This window comes from Ranitomeya variabilis, chromosome 1 (genome assembly GCF_051348905.1).
Source record: "Ranitomeya variabilis isolate aRanVar5 chromosome 1, aRanVar5.hap1, whole genome shotgun sequence".
Taxonomy (NCBI): domain Eukaryota; kingdom Metazoa; phylum Chordata; class Amphibia; order Anura; family Dendrobatidae; genus Ranitomeya; species Ranitomeya variabilis.
In genome coordinates, this window is record NC_135232.1 from 819,737,031 (window position 1) to 819,754,182 (window position 17,152).

Consider the following 17,152-nt stretch of genomic DNA (forward strand, 5'->3'; position numbering starts at 1 on the left):
GCTGTCTGCCGGTGATCTCATGACATTTTATTTAGCAAACTGGGGTCACTTAGGCCTCTGTCACACTTACATCTTTGAGCTCCTGTCGACATCTGTCGATTTTTGAAAAAACAGGATCCAGCAAATCTTTCTGCTGGATCCTGTTTTTTCCCATAGACTTGTATTAGTGACAGATTGTGACGGATGGCCATCCGTTTTATCCGTCGTGCACTGGATCTGTCGGAAAATTGTTGACCGTCGGGCGGGGACAACGCACAGAGGAACGTTTTTTTCTGTACGTCGTCGGAAAATCGCTCAGTGACTGATCCTGCGCTGCCCGTCGTTGGCTATAATGGAAGCCTATGGACGCAGGATCCGTCGCTGACTGTGAAAAGGAGGAATCCAGCGACTGGTTCCGTCTTTTGAAACTGAGCATGCGAGGAAGAATTTGCAGTCAGGGAAATTCTCTCTCTCTCTCTCCTCAATAGTAACAAGATATAATGTTGAAAATAAAAAAAATTTGCAATATTCTCACCTTCCGGCATCCCGCGCAGCGTTACCGATGCTCCCGTTCCCAATAATGCATTGCGAAATGACCCGATGACGTCGCGGTCTCTGCACGTCATCAGAGGTCATTGCACGCAAGGCATTACTGGGAACGCCAGCTGCCGTGAGCATCGGTAACGCTGTGCGGGACGCCGGAAGGTGAGAATATTGCAATTTTTTTTTTTTATTTTTTTTTTAACCTGGGTTGTGTTGTGTATGCGTTTTCGCAGCGGAAAACCCCTGCAAAGACGCATACACAACAGGTGCACATAGCCTCGACGGGTCCGTCAGAAAGACGGGCCAGTGCACCCGTTTTTTACAATCTGCACAGGATCCGTCTTTTCAACATTTTGACGGATCCTGTGCAGATTGTAAAAACGGAAGTGTGAAAGAGGCCTAACAGGGTTGGTGGTCCTGTGCTGGACAACCTCTTTTTAAGCTTTGTTCTCACACGGACTTAATGACTTATATTTTTATGCAAACCTAAATAAGGCAGGATAGCAACACAGGGTGCACAAACAAGACTCTGTTCACATTGCTTGCTCCATTCATTGAGATGCCTCTGCATACAAAGCTCCGTTATCTACACTGCTATTCATGAAATAAAAGATATAGTTAATATATATCTCCCCCACTGAGGCTAAAAAAGATTGTTTTAGCCTTTATGGCGTGCATAGGGCCTATGAATACGTTTGGCATATGTGCAGGAAAAGCTTCATATATCAAACATGTCCTGCAGATGCAATGTGAACATACCATACAGACTCCATTTCTTTTTTGACCCCCTGCTCCTCAGGGGAGGGGTTGTATGCCTGCACTTCCTGGAGACTGCCATATTTTCCATGTCTCTGCCACTTACCTGTAGTTTGTGCTGCATCTACACAGCTGACTTGTGAAGGAACAGTGTGCCTCCAGTATGGCCACCCCCAGGAATGTTATTCATGCTGCATCAAGGAACTTTTAAACCAAGTCCGTGTCATTTGTAATACACAGAAAATGAAAGAAAAATCAATCTTCTAGACCTAACCGTAATGATATTATTGTTTTGTAACCATGCTTCTTAGAAAATGAAGTCTTGTGAGAGCTTGGAAGGCTGCTTCCATGTTGTTAAACTACTAAGCAGGAAACCCAGATGCTGGTCGCAGTGTGTGGAACTCGCAAGATTAAAGTTCGAAAAGTATTTTGATCACAAGGTCAGTAAAACCATTCCAGTCACCAGGATTACATTGGTCACATTTATTTTCCTCCTTATAAATTTATTGAAGCTTTTTTGCACTCCTTAAAAGCTAGAAGATGCAGCCGATTTCCTAATTCCTTGGGATGAATTAGTCTGGGCCACATTTACCAATTCGGCCTTAAGTGTAGACTGCATAGGATTACACTGGATGCACTAACTTGATCGCACTGACCCCTGCTGGATAATAACTTTGGCTAGTCTTTAGGATGGTTCACACGAGCATATGCTAAATCATCTCTTTAACTCGCAGAAAAAATGACGATTTGTTGTCCCTATGACAGGTCTTTTGTCTCTATTTTTCACCCGCTTTTTTCAGTTTGCATATGAATTCTATAAAGGTCGGCACTCTACTCATCAAATAAATTCTTTATTGAAATTCCATGTGCAAAGATGACATTAAAAATTGTCAGACCAGCAATTCCTTAATGATAGATTAAGATAATCAATTCTATGATTAAGGCATTGCTAAACAAAAAAATGCAAAGCGCAATCTGGTCTTCTCCTAGAAAATTTGTGAAGACAAAACCGCTATAAATTAACCTGACAAGGCTGTGTAAGACACAACCACTGATGAGGCGCAAAATGTCCTGCAATATCCAGAGATACCAGGGTAGAGTGGCTTTATGATATGCGCTAATGACTGAAACATGATCCAAGGGATATCATGAAACAGTGGCTTAATGTCAACGCGTATCAGAGTCCTTCCTCAGGACAACCACAAATAAGGAAGGAAGGAGTCAGATGGTCTCTGAAACGCGTTGACATTAAACCACTGTTTCATTCTATGACTTGGATTGTGTTTAAATCAGCAGCGCATATCATAAATCTACTATAGAAGTAATAAAGGGAAAGGGGAAATGTGAGTAAAAATTAAGTTTTATTCTTTTAATATAATTGAATTTATAAAAGAATTAATATACCGCATATACTCGAGTATAAGCCGAGATTTTCAGCCCAAATTTTTGGGCTTAAAGTGCCCCTCTCGGCTTATACTCGAGTCATGGTAGGCGGGTGAGGGGGAGAGGGCGCTGAGGTATACTTACCTGCTTCCGGGGCTCCTGGCGCTCCCCCTGCCCGTCCCACGGTCTCCGGGTGCCGCAGCTCTTCCTCTGTCAGCGGTCACGTGGGACCGCTCATTAGAGAAATGAATAGGCGGCTCCGCCCCTATGGGAGTGGATCTCATAGGGGCAGAGCCGCCTATTCATTTCTCTAATGAGCGGTGCCGGTGACCGCTGACAGAGGAAGAGGCTACGGCACCGAAGACCAGCTGTCCGGGGGAAGGAGCGGGACGCCGGGAGCAGGTAAGTATTACATATTCACCTGTCCGCGTTCCACACGCCGGGCGCCGCTCTGTCTTCCCGGCGTCTCTCTCTCCGCACTGACTGTGCAGGTCAGAGGGCGCGATGACGCATATAGTGTGCGCGCCGCCCTCTGCCTGATCAGTCAGTGCAGAGAGACGCCGGGACGCTGAGGAGCTGCAAGCAAGAGAGGTGAGTATGTGTTTTATTATTTTTATTGCAGCAGCAGCAGCACAGCTTTCTATGGCACAGCTATGGGGCAATAATGAACGGTGCAGAGCACTATATGGCACAGCTATGGGGGCAATAATGAACGGTGCAGAGCACTATATGGCACAGCTATGGGGCAATAATAAACTGTGCAGAGCACTATATGGCACAGCTATGGGGCAATAATGAACGGTGCAGAGCACTATATGGCACAGATATGGGGCAATAATGAACGGCGCAGATCACTATATGGCACAGCTATGGGGGCAATAATGAACGGTGCAGAGCACTATATGGCACAGCTATGGGGCAATAATGAACGGTGCAGAGCACTATATGGCACAGCTATGGGGCAATAATGAACGGCACAGAGCACTATATGGCACAGCTATGGGGCAATAATGAACGGTGCAGAGCACTATATGGCACAGCTTTCTATGGTACAGCTATGGGGCAATAATGAACGGTGCAGAGCACTATATGGCACAGCTATGGGGCAATAATGAACGGTGCAGAGCACTATATGGCACAGCTATGGGGCAATAATGAACGGTGCAGAGCACTATATGGCACAGCTATGGGGCAATTATGAACGGCGCAGAGCACTATATGGCACAGCTATGGGGCAATAATGAACGGTGCAGAGCACTATATGGCACAGCTATGGGGCAATAATGAACGGTGCAGAGCACTATATGGCACAGCTATGGGGCAATTATGAACGGTGCAGAGCACTATATGGCACAGCTATGGGGCAATTATGAACGGCGCAGAGCACTATATGGCACAGCTATGGGGCAATAATGAACGGTGCAGAGCACTATATGGCACAGCTATGGGGCAATTATGAACGGTGCAGAGCACTATATGGCACAGCTATGGGGCAATTATGAACGGTGCAGAGCACTATATGGCACAGCTATGGGGCAATAATGAACAGTGCGGAGCACTATATGGCACAGCTATGGGGAAAAAATGAACGGTGCAGAGCACTATATGGCACAGCTATGGGGCAATAATGAACGGTGCAGAGCACTATATGGCACAGCTATGGGGCAATAATGAACGGTGCAGAGCACTATATGGCACAGCTATGGGGCAATAATGAACGGTGCAGAGCACTATATGGCACAGCTATGGGGCAATAATGAACGGTGCAGAGCACTATATGGCACAGCTATGGGGCAATAATGAACGGTGCAGAGCACTATATGGCACAGCTATGGGGCAATAATGAACGGTGCAGAGCACTATATGGCACAGCTATGGGGCAATAATGAACGGTGCAGAGCACTATATGGCACAGCTTTCTATGGTACAGCTATGGGGCAATAATGAACGGTGCAGAGCACTATATGGCACAGCTATGGGGCAATTATGAACGGCGCAGAGCACTATATGGCACAGCTATGGGGCAATAATGAACGGTGCAGAGCACTATATGGCACAGCTATGGGGCAATAATGAACGGTGCAGAGCACTATATGGCACAGCTATGGGGCAATAATGAACGGTGCAGAGCACTATATGGTACAGCTATGGGGCAATAATGAACGGTGCAGAGCACTATATGGCACAGCTATGGGGCAATTATGAACGGCGCAGAGCACTATATGGCACAGCTATGGGGCAATAATGAACGGTGCAGAGCACTATATGGCACAGCTATGGGGCAATAATGAACGGTGCAGAGCACTATATGGCACAGCTATGGGGCAATTATGAACGGTGCAGAGCACTATATGGCACAGCTATGGGGCAATTATGAACGGCGCAGAGCACTATATGGCACAGCTATGGGGCAATAATGAACGGCGCAGAGCACTATATGGCACAGCTATGGGGCAATAATGAACGGTGCAGAGCACTATATGGCACAGCTATGGGGCAATAATGAACGGTGCAGAGCACTATATGGCACAGCTATGGGGCAATAATGAACGGTGCAGAGCACTATATGGCACAGCTTTCTATGGTACAGCTATGGGGCAGTAATGAACGGTGCAGAGCACTATATGGCACAGCTATGGGGCAATAATGAACGGTGCAGAGCACTATATGGCACAGCTATGGGGCAATAATGAACGGTGCAGAGCACTATATGGCACAGCTATGGGGCAATTATGAACGGTGCAGAGCACTATATGGCACAGCTATGGGGCAATTATGAACGGCGCAGAGCACTATATGGCACAGCTATGGGGCAATAATGAACGGTGCAGAGCACTATATGGCACAGCTATGGGGCAATAATGAACGGTGCAGAGCACTATATGGCACAGCTATGGGGCAATTATGAACGGTGCAGAGCACTATATGGCACAGCTATGGGGCAATTATGAACGGCGCAGAGCACTATATGGCACAGCTATGGGGAAAAAATGAACGGTGCAGAGCACTATATGGCACAGCTATGGGGCAATAATGAACGGTGCAGAGCACTATATGGCACAGCTATGGGGCAATAATGAACGGTGCAGAGCACTATATGGCACAGCTATGGGGCAATAATGAACGGTGCAGAGCACTATATGGCACAGCTATGGGGCAATAATGAACGGTGCAGAGCACTATATGGCACAGCTATGGGGCAATAATGAACGGTGCAGAGCACTATATGGCACAGCTATGGGGCAATAATGAACGGTGCAGAGCACTATATGGCACAGCTATGGGGCAATAATGAACGGTGCAGAGCACTATATGGCACAGCTTTCTATGGTACAGCTATGGGGCAATAATGAACGGTGCAGAGCACTATATGGCACAGCTATGGGGCAATTATGAACGGCGCAGAGCACTATATGGCACAGCTATGGGGCAATAATGAACGGTGCAGAGCACTATATGGCACAGCTATGGGGCAATAATGAACGGTGCAGAGCACTATATGGCACAGCTATGGGGCAATAATGAACGGTGCAGAGCACTATATGGTACAGCTATGGGGCAATAATGAACGGTGCAGAGCACTATATGGCACAGCTATGGGGCAATTATGAACGGCGCAGAGCACTATATGGCACAGCTATGGGGCAATAATGAACGGTGCAGAGCACTATATGGCACAGCTATGGGGCAATAATGAACGGTGCAGAGCACTATATGGCACAGCTATGGGGCAATTATGAACGGTGCAGAGCACTATATGGCACAGCTATGGGGCAATTATGAACGGCGCAGAGCACTATATGGCACAGCTATGGGGCAATAATGAACGGTGCAGAGCACTATATGGCACAGCTATGGGGCAATAATGAACGGTGCAGAGCACTATATGGCACAGCTATGGGGCAATTATGAACGGTGCAGAGCACTATATGGCACAGCTATGGGGCAATTATGAACGGCGCAGAGCACTATATGGCACAGCTATGGGGCAATAATGAACGGTGCAGAGCACTATATGGCACAGCTATGGGGCAATAATGAACGGTGCAGAGCACTATATGGCACAGCTATGGGGCAATAATGAACGGTGCAGAGCACTATATGGCACAGCTATGGGGCAATTATGAACGGTGCAGAGCACTATATGGCACAGCTATGGGGCAATTATGAACGGCGCAGAGCACTATATGGCACAGCTATGGGGCAATAATGAACGGTGCAGAGCACTATATGGCACAGCTATGGGGCAATAAGGAACGGTGCAGAGCACTATATGGCACAGCTATGGGGCAATAATGAACGGTGCAGAGCACTATATGGCACAGCTATGGGGCAATTATGAACGGTGCAGAGCACTATATGGCACAGCTATGGGGCAATAATGAACGGTGCAGAGCACTATATGGCACAGCTATGGGGCAATAATGAACGGTGCAGAGCACTATATGGCACAGCTTTCTATGGTACAGCTGTGGGGCAATAATGAATGGTGCAGAGCACTATATGGCACAGCTATGGGGCCATAATGAACGGTATGGAGCATCTATTTTTATTTTTGAAATTCACCGGTAGCTGCTCCATTTTCCACCCTAGGCTTATACTCGAGTCAATAAGTTTTCCCAGTTTTTTGTGGCAAAATTAGGGGGGTCGGCTTATACTCGGGTCGGCTTATACTCGAGTATATACGGTACATCTAATTTAAAGATGTATTTTGGGTCACCGTTGATGGTGTTGTTATATTATATTCACCACTGTTGCCCAATAATTTCCGATAGAATTCCTACTGATCTAATATAATACCCTGCAATTCCTTCAGTATTTGCTTTGTGTCTCTGGTATAGGAGGGAGGGTCGTGTACATATCCTCCTAATTCCTGATCCAGCCATTGACTGGCTTTCTCTGTCAGGTTCCCTATACTAGAGAAATCGGTCTACCTGGTGGCTTCTCAACATCCTTTTGGATTCTGGGGAGCATGTAGAATGTTGCCACATTTTGGATTTTTAATACTCAAGACTTCTTAACGGATCATATTAATAGCATTGTACATTGTGCGCGTCAGGGTCGAATGTCCCTATAATTATAGATCCCAGACTGAGATTAGGGGCATAATGCCAATCAACATGTTGTGCACTCTAAGGCTATGTGCACCCGTTGCGGATTTTGCTGCGGATCTGCAGCTGCGGATCCGCAGCAGCTTTCCATGTGTATACAGTACAATGTAAACCTATGGAAAACGCAATCCGCCTTGCCCATGCTGCGAAAAAAACGCGCGGAAACGCTGCGGGTTACATTCAGCAGCATGTCAATTCTTTGTGCGGATTCCGCAGCGGTTTACACCTGCTCCATAATAGTAATCTGCAGGTGTAAAACCGCAGGTGGAATCCGCACAAAATCCGCATAAAAACCGCTGTAAATCCGCAGGTAAAACGCAGTGCCTTTTACCTGCGGATTTCTCAAATCCGCTGCGGAAAAATCCGCATAGCTCCTTTCTACGTGTGCACATACCCTAATTCTCCTATGAGCTCTGAACTGATCCATGCATAGCATTGTAACCTACAAGCTGTGGGCTGTGCTTATCTGCTAGTTGAGTCTGCATGCATGGCGATACAGCTGCACGCCGCCTCTCTCGCCAGCCGCATGCAGGATTGAATGTCAGACGCCACAGTTACAGCCGCTGTGCTAGCTGTGTACCATCAGCGATGACTGAGACTGAATGTCGGCGGCTCCAGCTGACTGCATAAATAGCAGTCAGCGCTGCAGAGCTTCGGTACATTATCCAGGTGTGTTGATTAAAGTGTTATCGATGAATCTGGACAACAGTGACTAATAGGGGCTCTAATCTGTGGGCTACCTGTTTGCCCAGGCTGTTGTATACAGATCAAATGAATAGTGATAGTGCATATAGTAGACAGATTACTCAATTTACTGACGAGTGGGCTGGATATACAGGTGCTTCTTACAAAATTAGTATATCATCAAAAAGTTTTCATTTCTTTCAGTTGTTCAATATAAAAAGTGAGATTCATGTTATATAGAGTCATTACAAACAGAGTGATCTATTTCAAGTGTTTATTTCTGTTAACGTTGATGATAACGGCTGACAGCCAATGAAAACCCAAAAGTCATTATCTCAGTAAATTAGAATAAATATCAAAAAACATCTGCAAAGGATTCCTAAGCATTTAAAAGGTCCCTTAGTCTGTTTCAGTAGGCTCCACAATCATGGAGAAGACTGCTAACTTGACAGACGTCCAGAAGGTCATTGCTAAATAAGCTGGCTGTTCAGAGTGCTGTATCCAAGCATATTAATGGAAAGTTGAGTGGAAGGAAAATGAGTGGTAGAAAAAGGTGCACAAGCAACCGGGATAACCGCAGCTGTAAAAGGAAAGGAGTGAAAGAGAAATTTCTTGTAGAGGTCCGAATAGTGACTCTTGAAAAACAGAGTACTAGATTGAGGTCCCAAGGTTCTACTGGATGCCGGTAGGGGGAAACTGAGTGTGAGACTCCCTGCAGAAAAGTCTTGATCTGCAAACGAGACGCTAGTATATTTTGGTAAAGTATGAAAAGGTCAGACACGTGCACCGTGAGAGAACTAAGTGACTAGCCAGATTCCAGACTCTATTATAGGAAGGATAAAACAGAAGGCAGATACAAAAACCATTGGGGAGCTCTGAGTCCTTTTGCACCAGCGGAGAAAAGCTTTCTACACACTGTGGTATATGCCAGAGGAAGAAAGCTTCCTAGCTCTGATCATGGACTGAGCAACCAAATTGGAGAAACCGGCGGATTTCAAAACGGCAGTCTCAACAGCTATGCCGTTAAATTTAGCAACTGATAATTCTGGTGGAAGAGCGGATCCTGCTAGAGAAGGTCTGGAAGGTCCAGGAGTTTCCACGGAGTGTCCACAGGGAGGTTGATTCTTCTGAGTGCCAGGGTCTTCTGGGCCAGTCTTGAGCGATGAGACTGACAGGCACTCTCTCAATCTTGATCTTCTTCACCGCCCTAGGGATCAGTGGCAGAAGGGAGAACCGAGACCAAGGGATTACCAGTCAGTGACCGATTGCTAGCGGATCACGTGATCTGGAGACTAACAGAGGAACCTTATGATTTTAGTCTGAACGCCATCAGGTCGACGTCAGGAGTTCTCCATCGTAGACAAATTTTGTGGAAGACTAACGGGTTGAGGGACCATTAAGACCCTCTCGGCTAAGGAAATTGGTGGCCCAGTTTTCCACTCCTGGGATGTGTGGTGCCGAGATCAATTTTGTTCTTCTCTGGCCATAAAATAATCCGCGTCACTTCTGACAATATTGCTCGACTTCTTCGGGTTCCTCCTTGGTGGTTTATGTATGCCACTGCCATGGCATTGTCTGTTTGGGCCCAAATCGGATGGTTGAGGAGAAGATCCTGTCAGTGAACTAGAGCAAGGAAAATTGCCCTGAGCTCCAGAATGTTGAGAAGAGATGATCCCTGGGTGGTCCAACGATGCTGGACTGGCAAACGAGAAGACTGGCATCTGTTGTAACTATCATCCAACGAGGTGTCTGAAAAGATCTCCCTTCATGGGCTAGGTGAGATTGAGTCCACCATTCCAGGGACTTCTTTATCTGTGGAGGGAGCGTGATTAGTCGATCCAAAGAGTGAGTCGAGCTTCGAGATCTGTTGGGAGTCTAAATCAGAATCTCAACAGATTGAGGTTCTGACTCCAGCAGAGCTGGAGCCTTGGAGAGGAGGGATGGGGAGAGAAATGGGATCCTGGAGGATAATGAGGATCTAGACAAGGAGATATTGCAGGCACGCTTTTTAGAACCCTTGGAGTGCCTGCGTGGTGTAACCCTTTGGGATTGAGAGGCTGCGGGGTCCGGAACACCAAGGGAAGCGATCAGGGGACCCGTGGTGGAGGCAAGACTGGACAGTTGTTCTAAGATCGAAACCAGGGTCTTGGATACCTTGGTAAGGTCGGCTACTGAATGGGAGAGAGATGCAGCCTACTCAGGGTGGGGCGCACACTTGTCACGGGCAGTGGGGGGCTCCTGAGGTGGCATATTAGATGGATTTCAGTTCTGGAATACGGACAAGGTCTGACCAGAGGGACCAAGTCCGCCTATCCTCAGTGCAGATGCCCTGAACACACTTGATGTGTTAGGGCGATAGGGTCCTGCTGGATGGACGCAATTCCACACTGTGCTCTCAGCCTTTAGGGGGGAGAACAAAGTGATGAATTAAACACTGTTGTCCAAATCCTAATCTGAACCTGCAAAAATGGAAATCATTAATGAAAAAAACAATAAAAATAAGGTAGAAACGGGGGGGGAATCCTTGTGTCCACCTCCTACTGACACTAAACTAAAACTGATTATCTCTCTGCCAGTTGGTGGGTATATAATGCTAGAGAGGAGCTAACTTCTTTTGCATAGTGTCAGCCTCCTAGTGGCAGCAGCATACACCCAAGGTTCGTGTGTCCCCCAATGAAGGCTCCGAGAAACAGATTTTACGGTAAGCAACCAAAAATCCTGTTTTATCAGTAATGAAACATTGTTTCCCTATGCACATTGAGGCAATCTGGGACTTGTGATATCTAGCTGAGATAAAGAACACCGCCGTGTTTTTAATCTAAATATATTTTTACATTTTCTAAGAAGCTGGAACCATCTTTTCAACTTATTTATTTATTTATTATTTCCTGTATGTTATCCATGTATATAGTAGTGGAACACTACAGCTCCGTCACACTGTCTAGTGGACCATTCCACGTGCTGCAGCTCAGCTCCTAGAACCAAGGAGGCTAGGTCATCAGTATCATAGTAGAAAACCCATTTAAAATCTGTACTTTTAGCCATCCAGTTCTGTACCTTATGGTGTTCTGCTGGTGTCCTTATTTGAATAGGTCATAGCGATTTAGTTTCACGTTAAATGAAAAGCTCTTATTTTTTTATACTGTTTTTGCACATTAAAGCATCTTTAAGTCTTATTCAATATTTTTGTCATCTTAGGCTCAGCAGTTATTGCATTCATTCCCTCTTGACACCCGGTTAAAAGATGGCAGTAAGTACCTGCTGATATTAATAATGATCTGTACTGTCATTATGCAACTATTGCTTTTATGTTGTCATTTTCTACCATTTTAAAAGGGTCTACTTTGTGAGGTACACAATGTGTAAATGTGAGTTAAACATTAAAATAGGCAACTACATTAACAGATTTTTGTAGAAGTCCTGCAAGGTTAGTGAAACCCTGCCCCCCTTCCAACAACACAGCAATCCTTATATAATATGGCTGCCAGATGGAGGGACATCTAATTGCAACCTACAATGAACCTCTTTGCATGCTCAGGTCTTGTACAGTCCAGGAAATACTGCATGCACAGCGGATTTGTATCTTAAAGGAAATCTGTCATCAGGTTTTTTTTTCTATGTAATCTGAGAGCAGCATGGTGTAGTGGCAGAGAGCCTGATTCCAGTGATGTATCATTTACTTGGCTGCTTGGTGCAGTTTTGTTAGAATCACTGTCTTCTCTGTTGCAGTGCTATGAATGCTGAGCTGTGCAGAAACCCTCACATCTCACTCGCATGCCTCTGATATGCGGCTTCCTTTGGCAGCTTGATAATAATTCACCGTTTACAATCAGTGGTAGGGCGAAGTTACACAAATTAGCCTGACTGTCTGGCATGTGACACCTAGTTAGGCAGTGATGATCTCCTGCTGATAAAACACTGATTGCAATAAAACTATAGCACACAGCCTACTAAGTGACACATCCTTGCTGACAGATTTCCTTTAAGTTGCGGACAGAGGTCTCGTGACATGTCCCTCCATCTGCAATATCATTCTGGACAGAACAACACAATGCCTGGGAAAAAAGAGTATGGAAACCTGGACGCGTGGCTTCACAGATTGAAGTTCCGCACACTTGCGACAAACAATAATTTTAGTCAATTGCTTATTTTAATGTTTTAGACACATTTGTGTATACAGATTAAACCCTTCCCAACGTAGGACGTACGTATTTCTGCAACACTGAATGTAGGCGCTCAGAACAGACTTGGGTGCTAGCTCCAATCGCTTCTGTTTAACTCTGTAAATGCTGCTGTCATTTAAGTGGGGCATCCATTCCAGTCCTCATTAGACCTGGGACTTCATAAATCATGATGATATTTTAGAATGTACTGTATACTGCGTTATTGCAGTATAAGTGCTCAAATGACAGCTGGTTTGAGAGACCAAAAAAAACAAAAACGTTAACAATCTTATAAAATTCAAAAAACAAGAGTTTGATTAGCCTGCTTTTCACAATCTAATATATAAAGCTTTGTGTGTGTGTGTGTATCGGCCACGCCCACTCCACATAGCCCCGCCCACACCACAACTAGTGATGAGCGAATATACTCGTTGCTCGAGATTTCCCCAGCATGCTCGGGGGTCCTCCGAGTATTTTTTAGTTCTCGGAGAATTAGTTTTCTTCGCCGCAGCGGAATGATTTACATCACCTGCACACAGCAACCTGTCCTACCTTGGAGCCTTGTTCCAGACGCTGTTATTATTATGTGAAGAGGGAGCCGCTCACCGTGCTGGTCACATTACAAATATACTTAATACCCCTTGAGAAAGGCAACTTAATGCCGAAACGTTGGGGATACCATTATACGTCTACAATTGTGACCGCTTTTTTCTTTTTTATGGCATCCCGCTGTCTGTTGAATTGAAATAAATATACACTTTCTGTTTATTTTTGGTGTGCCGGAGTGATTTATAAAATACATAGGTATATACTATATACAGGAGGAGATGACACAGGTATATACAGGAGGAGATGACATAGGCATATACTATATACAGGAGGAGATGACATACAGGTATATACTATACAGGAGGAGATGACATACAAGTACATAGTATATACTATATACAGGAGATGACATACAGGTTTATACTGAGGGGGAAAATGACAGGTGTGAGGTCAAAATGACAGGTGTTAGGGGGGAAAATGAGAGATGTGAGGGGGAAAATGAGAGATATGAGGGGGAAAATGAGAGAAGTGAGGTGCTATAAGTAACCACAGTTAGTTACTATGCCCGGGTAACGCCGGACTCTTCAGCTAGTACATACATAAAGAAATGTAAAAATAAATATGTATGGTATGCATGTCTGCAAATGTCCGTTCTATCAAAGTATCCTATAGTATACAGTGCAAGTTTAAAATAATAATTAAAAAAAAAAAGCCCTCACACTGCTTCGTCGATAGTAAAGTGAAAAAAAAAAAAGTTAGGGGTCTCAAAAATGTTGACACACGAGTTTTTTATTTTTTTTTAATGCTACACTGTCTGGTGATTCATGCTGCCTGTACTTTGAGCAGTATGAATCCCAGCTTGCCTGCATGATTGCAGCCAGGTATATAATTCTCCGGATCACTCTGAAATTACAGAAATATAATACTTTGGAGATCAGGTTGGGGACCATATCTGGACACCAGACTAGTCCAGTTCCGTCCCTTTTCTTAGTGCCGCTGCAGGTGATTGACAAGTCTTCCTCTTGTGTACACAGGGAGAGACTGTTCAGTCGCCTGTAGCAGAGCTTGGAAGACCCGGCCAGGGGTGACGCCATACTAGTCTGGTGTCCTGCTGTGGTCCCCAACCTCATCTTTGAAGTATTATTATTGTTTGTTTTTAAAACCTAATAAACGTTGTAAAAACAAAATCCAAAAAAACAGTGGCAGATTTGTTTTTTCTCTTTACCATTTTTCCCTCTTTTTGAGTTTCATATTATAAAATAAATGGTGTCTCTCAAAACTAAAATTCATCCCCCAGAAATGAAGCTCTCATATGACAGTCAGTGGAAAAATTGAAAAAGGTTTTGTTTTGGTTTTTTTAAGCAAAAAGAAAAAAAAGCACTTTAACAATAAGTGGTTAAAACCCCAAACGTTCTATCTATATAAAAGCTCCTTCCAGACTAGGATAGCTTTGTAAGACTTTTAAGTTTTCTTCCAATGGATATAAATGTACTACTTAGGCAAATCATTTAGAAAACCCTATAAGAAGTGGATACTTTGATGTTTCGCACCATCGTATTCTGCAGTGTTTTACAGACATTATCATCGCTGTCCCCATTGGGACTCACAATCTAGATTCCCTATTAGTATGACTTGGGCTACTTTCACACTTCCGTTTTCTGGGGTCCGTCGTGGTCCAGTAAAATGACGCATCGACTGACGTCATGAAAATAGGTAAAAACGTGTGCGACGGATCCAGTGTAATGATGTCGTACAGAAATTAAATGTCTGGAGAGAGAGAGACAGACTTCCATTGTAGTCGACGACGGGCAGCGCAGGATGCGTCGCTGACCGATTTTCCGACGTGCACAAAAAACGTTACAATGAACGTTTTCTCTGCACGACGGACCGCTATTTTCCGACGGATCCAGTGCACGACGGATGAAACGGATGGCTATCCGTCACAATCCATCACTAATACAAGTCTATAGGAAAATGCAGGATCCTGCAAATTTTTTTGCAGGATCCTGCATTCTCAGAAATAGACGGATTGTGTTGTCCTTGGTGGGATTTAAACCCAGGACCCCCATTCTGCAAAGCAACAGTGCTAACCACTGAGCCACCTTTCTGACCTTCTATAAACTTGACCGATGCAGCAATTTTTCGTAGGCTTATGTTATACAAGCAGGAATCATCATTGAGGTCAGTGACTGGCTGCAATGTCCACCTGGGTAAGCAGCACTTGATTAGTTACAAGGATGTAAACAGAGACCAGTGGGGATCAGCAATGCAGCGGCATTAGTACCACAGGTTATTAACCCCTTAACAGCCACCGATTACACATTAAAACTGCGATCGTTAAGGGGTCTTATTCCCTGATCGCTGATTTAAAATGGCGATCAGGAATAAGGGAATAGCAACTCCCGGTGGCAGCAATTTCCGCGGGTGTCAGCTGTACATGACAGCTGACACCTTGCAGTATCGGCCCCAGCTGATTTTGCAACCAATCGGGGCCAATGAGAATCGCTTCCACCTTGCTTTAGTTCCTGTGAAGCACCTGAAGTGTTAATAAACTTCTTGAATGTGGTTTTGAAGGGTTCAGTTTTTAGATTGGTGTCACATTTGGGTATTTTCTGTCATATAGACCCCTCAATGTCATTTTATAAATGTGTTGTGGTTCCTAAAAAAATGGCTTTGCAAATTATGTTGGAAAAATGAGAAATTGCTGGTCAATTTTTAACCCTTCTAACTTCCCAACTTAAAAAAATATGTATGTTTCAAACGTTTTGCAGATGTAAAAGAGACATGTGGGAAATATTATTTATTAACTTTTTGTGTGACATAACTCTCTGGTTTAAGGGAATTAAAAAGAATTAAAAGTTTGCAAATCTCAAAATTTTCTCCGAATTTCCGATATTTTCTCAAATAAAGGCAAGTCGTATCAAACAAAATTTACTACTATTATGAAGTACAATGTGTCGCGAAAAAAACAATCTCAGAATCACCAGGATCCGTTGAAGTATTCCAGGGGTTATTACCTCATAAAGTGACACTGGTCAGAATTGTAAAATTTAGCCTTGTCATGAAGATGAAAAATTGTCTCCGTCACTAAGAGGTTAAACTGGAAAGTAATATTAAATCCAGCAAATCAACATTAAATTGTTTATTATGTTTGTAATGCTTCTTTACCCTTTTTTTAGGCTTATTTTGGCAATCTCCAAAACGTCCACCTACTCCAATAGAATTTGATATAGACGATCAATTGTAAGTATGTATTTGGGTTGTGGGTACATGGAATGGTTTCTTAAAGTGAGACCTACATTTGCTGCTATTTGTGCTTTACATAAGTTGATGAGTTATAACATTAAAATGACTGTTCGTTGAAGCGAATAACACTGAGTGTCATGATGGCTCCTGTTGAGTGGTGAGATATATTGGGTAGCAACAGAGTTATTGAAGTTGATTTTTGGAAGCAGAAAAAGTGAGCAAGCTTAAAGGGAATCAGTCAGTAGGATCAATCCTCCTAAGCCATCTGCATAGGCATGTAGGTCTTAGAAAGTTGAATAAAATGATATCTTGATATCCTCAATCCAATGTCCCAAGAAATCCATGTTTTTCTTAAAATGTAAATGAATTGAATTAAGATTGATGAGCCGGACATAGATCTCCCTGAAAAATCTGCCTCCAGAGCTTATTTTAAATGTAAGATAGCGTTACCAGTGTGAGACATGTAGATCAGGAGAGCTGACTGTCAGTCTTTACATGCCTCACACATGTAAGACCTCTTTTTCATTTAAAACCAGATCTGGCGGCACACTCTTCAGATCTCTGTTCAGCCCCTAGATCCTAACAATTTACAAATTAAGAAAAATGTTGATTTCTCTGCAATAAGACCTTGGATCACAATGTCCATTTATACGGCTTACGAAGGCTGGTCCTACTAATGATCTGAATAACTTTGAGATGAGACAAACTGTGATAGTTACATTGGGTCAGAGCATTTCA

At 44.2% G+C, this 17,152-nt stretch overlaps 1 protein-coding gene across 2 annotated transcripts in view; it reads left to right on the top strand.

The window, feature by feature from the left end:
- Positions 1-17,152, top strand: part of UBA6 (ubiquitin like modifier activating enzyme 6) — a 137,291-nt gene that overhangs the window by 87,314 nt on the left and 32,825 nt on the right. For both annotated transcript variants that reach the window (XM_077274974.1, XM_077274979.1), the window contains exons 23-25: positions 1,590-1,718; positions 11,655-11,706; positions 16,348-16,411. In XM_077274974.1, the coding sequence (XP_077131089.1) occupies positions 1,590-1,718; positions 11,655-11,706; positions 16,348-16,411 (245 nt within the window). The remainder of the gene's footprint in view (positions 1-1,589; positions 1,719-11,654; positions 11,707-16,347; positions 16,412-17,152) is intronic.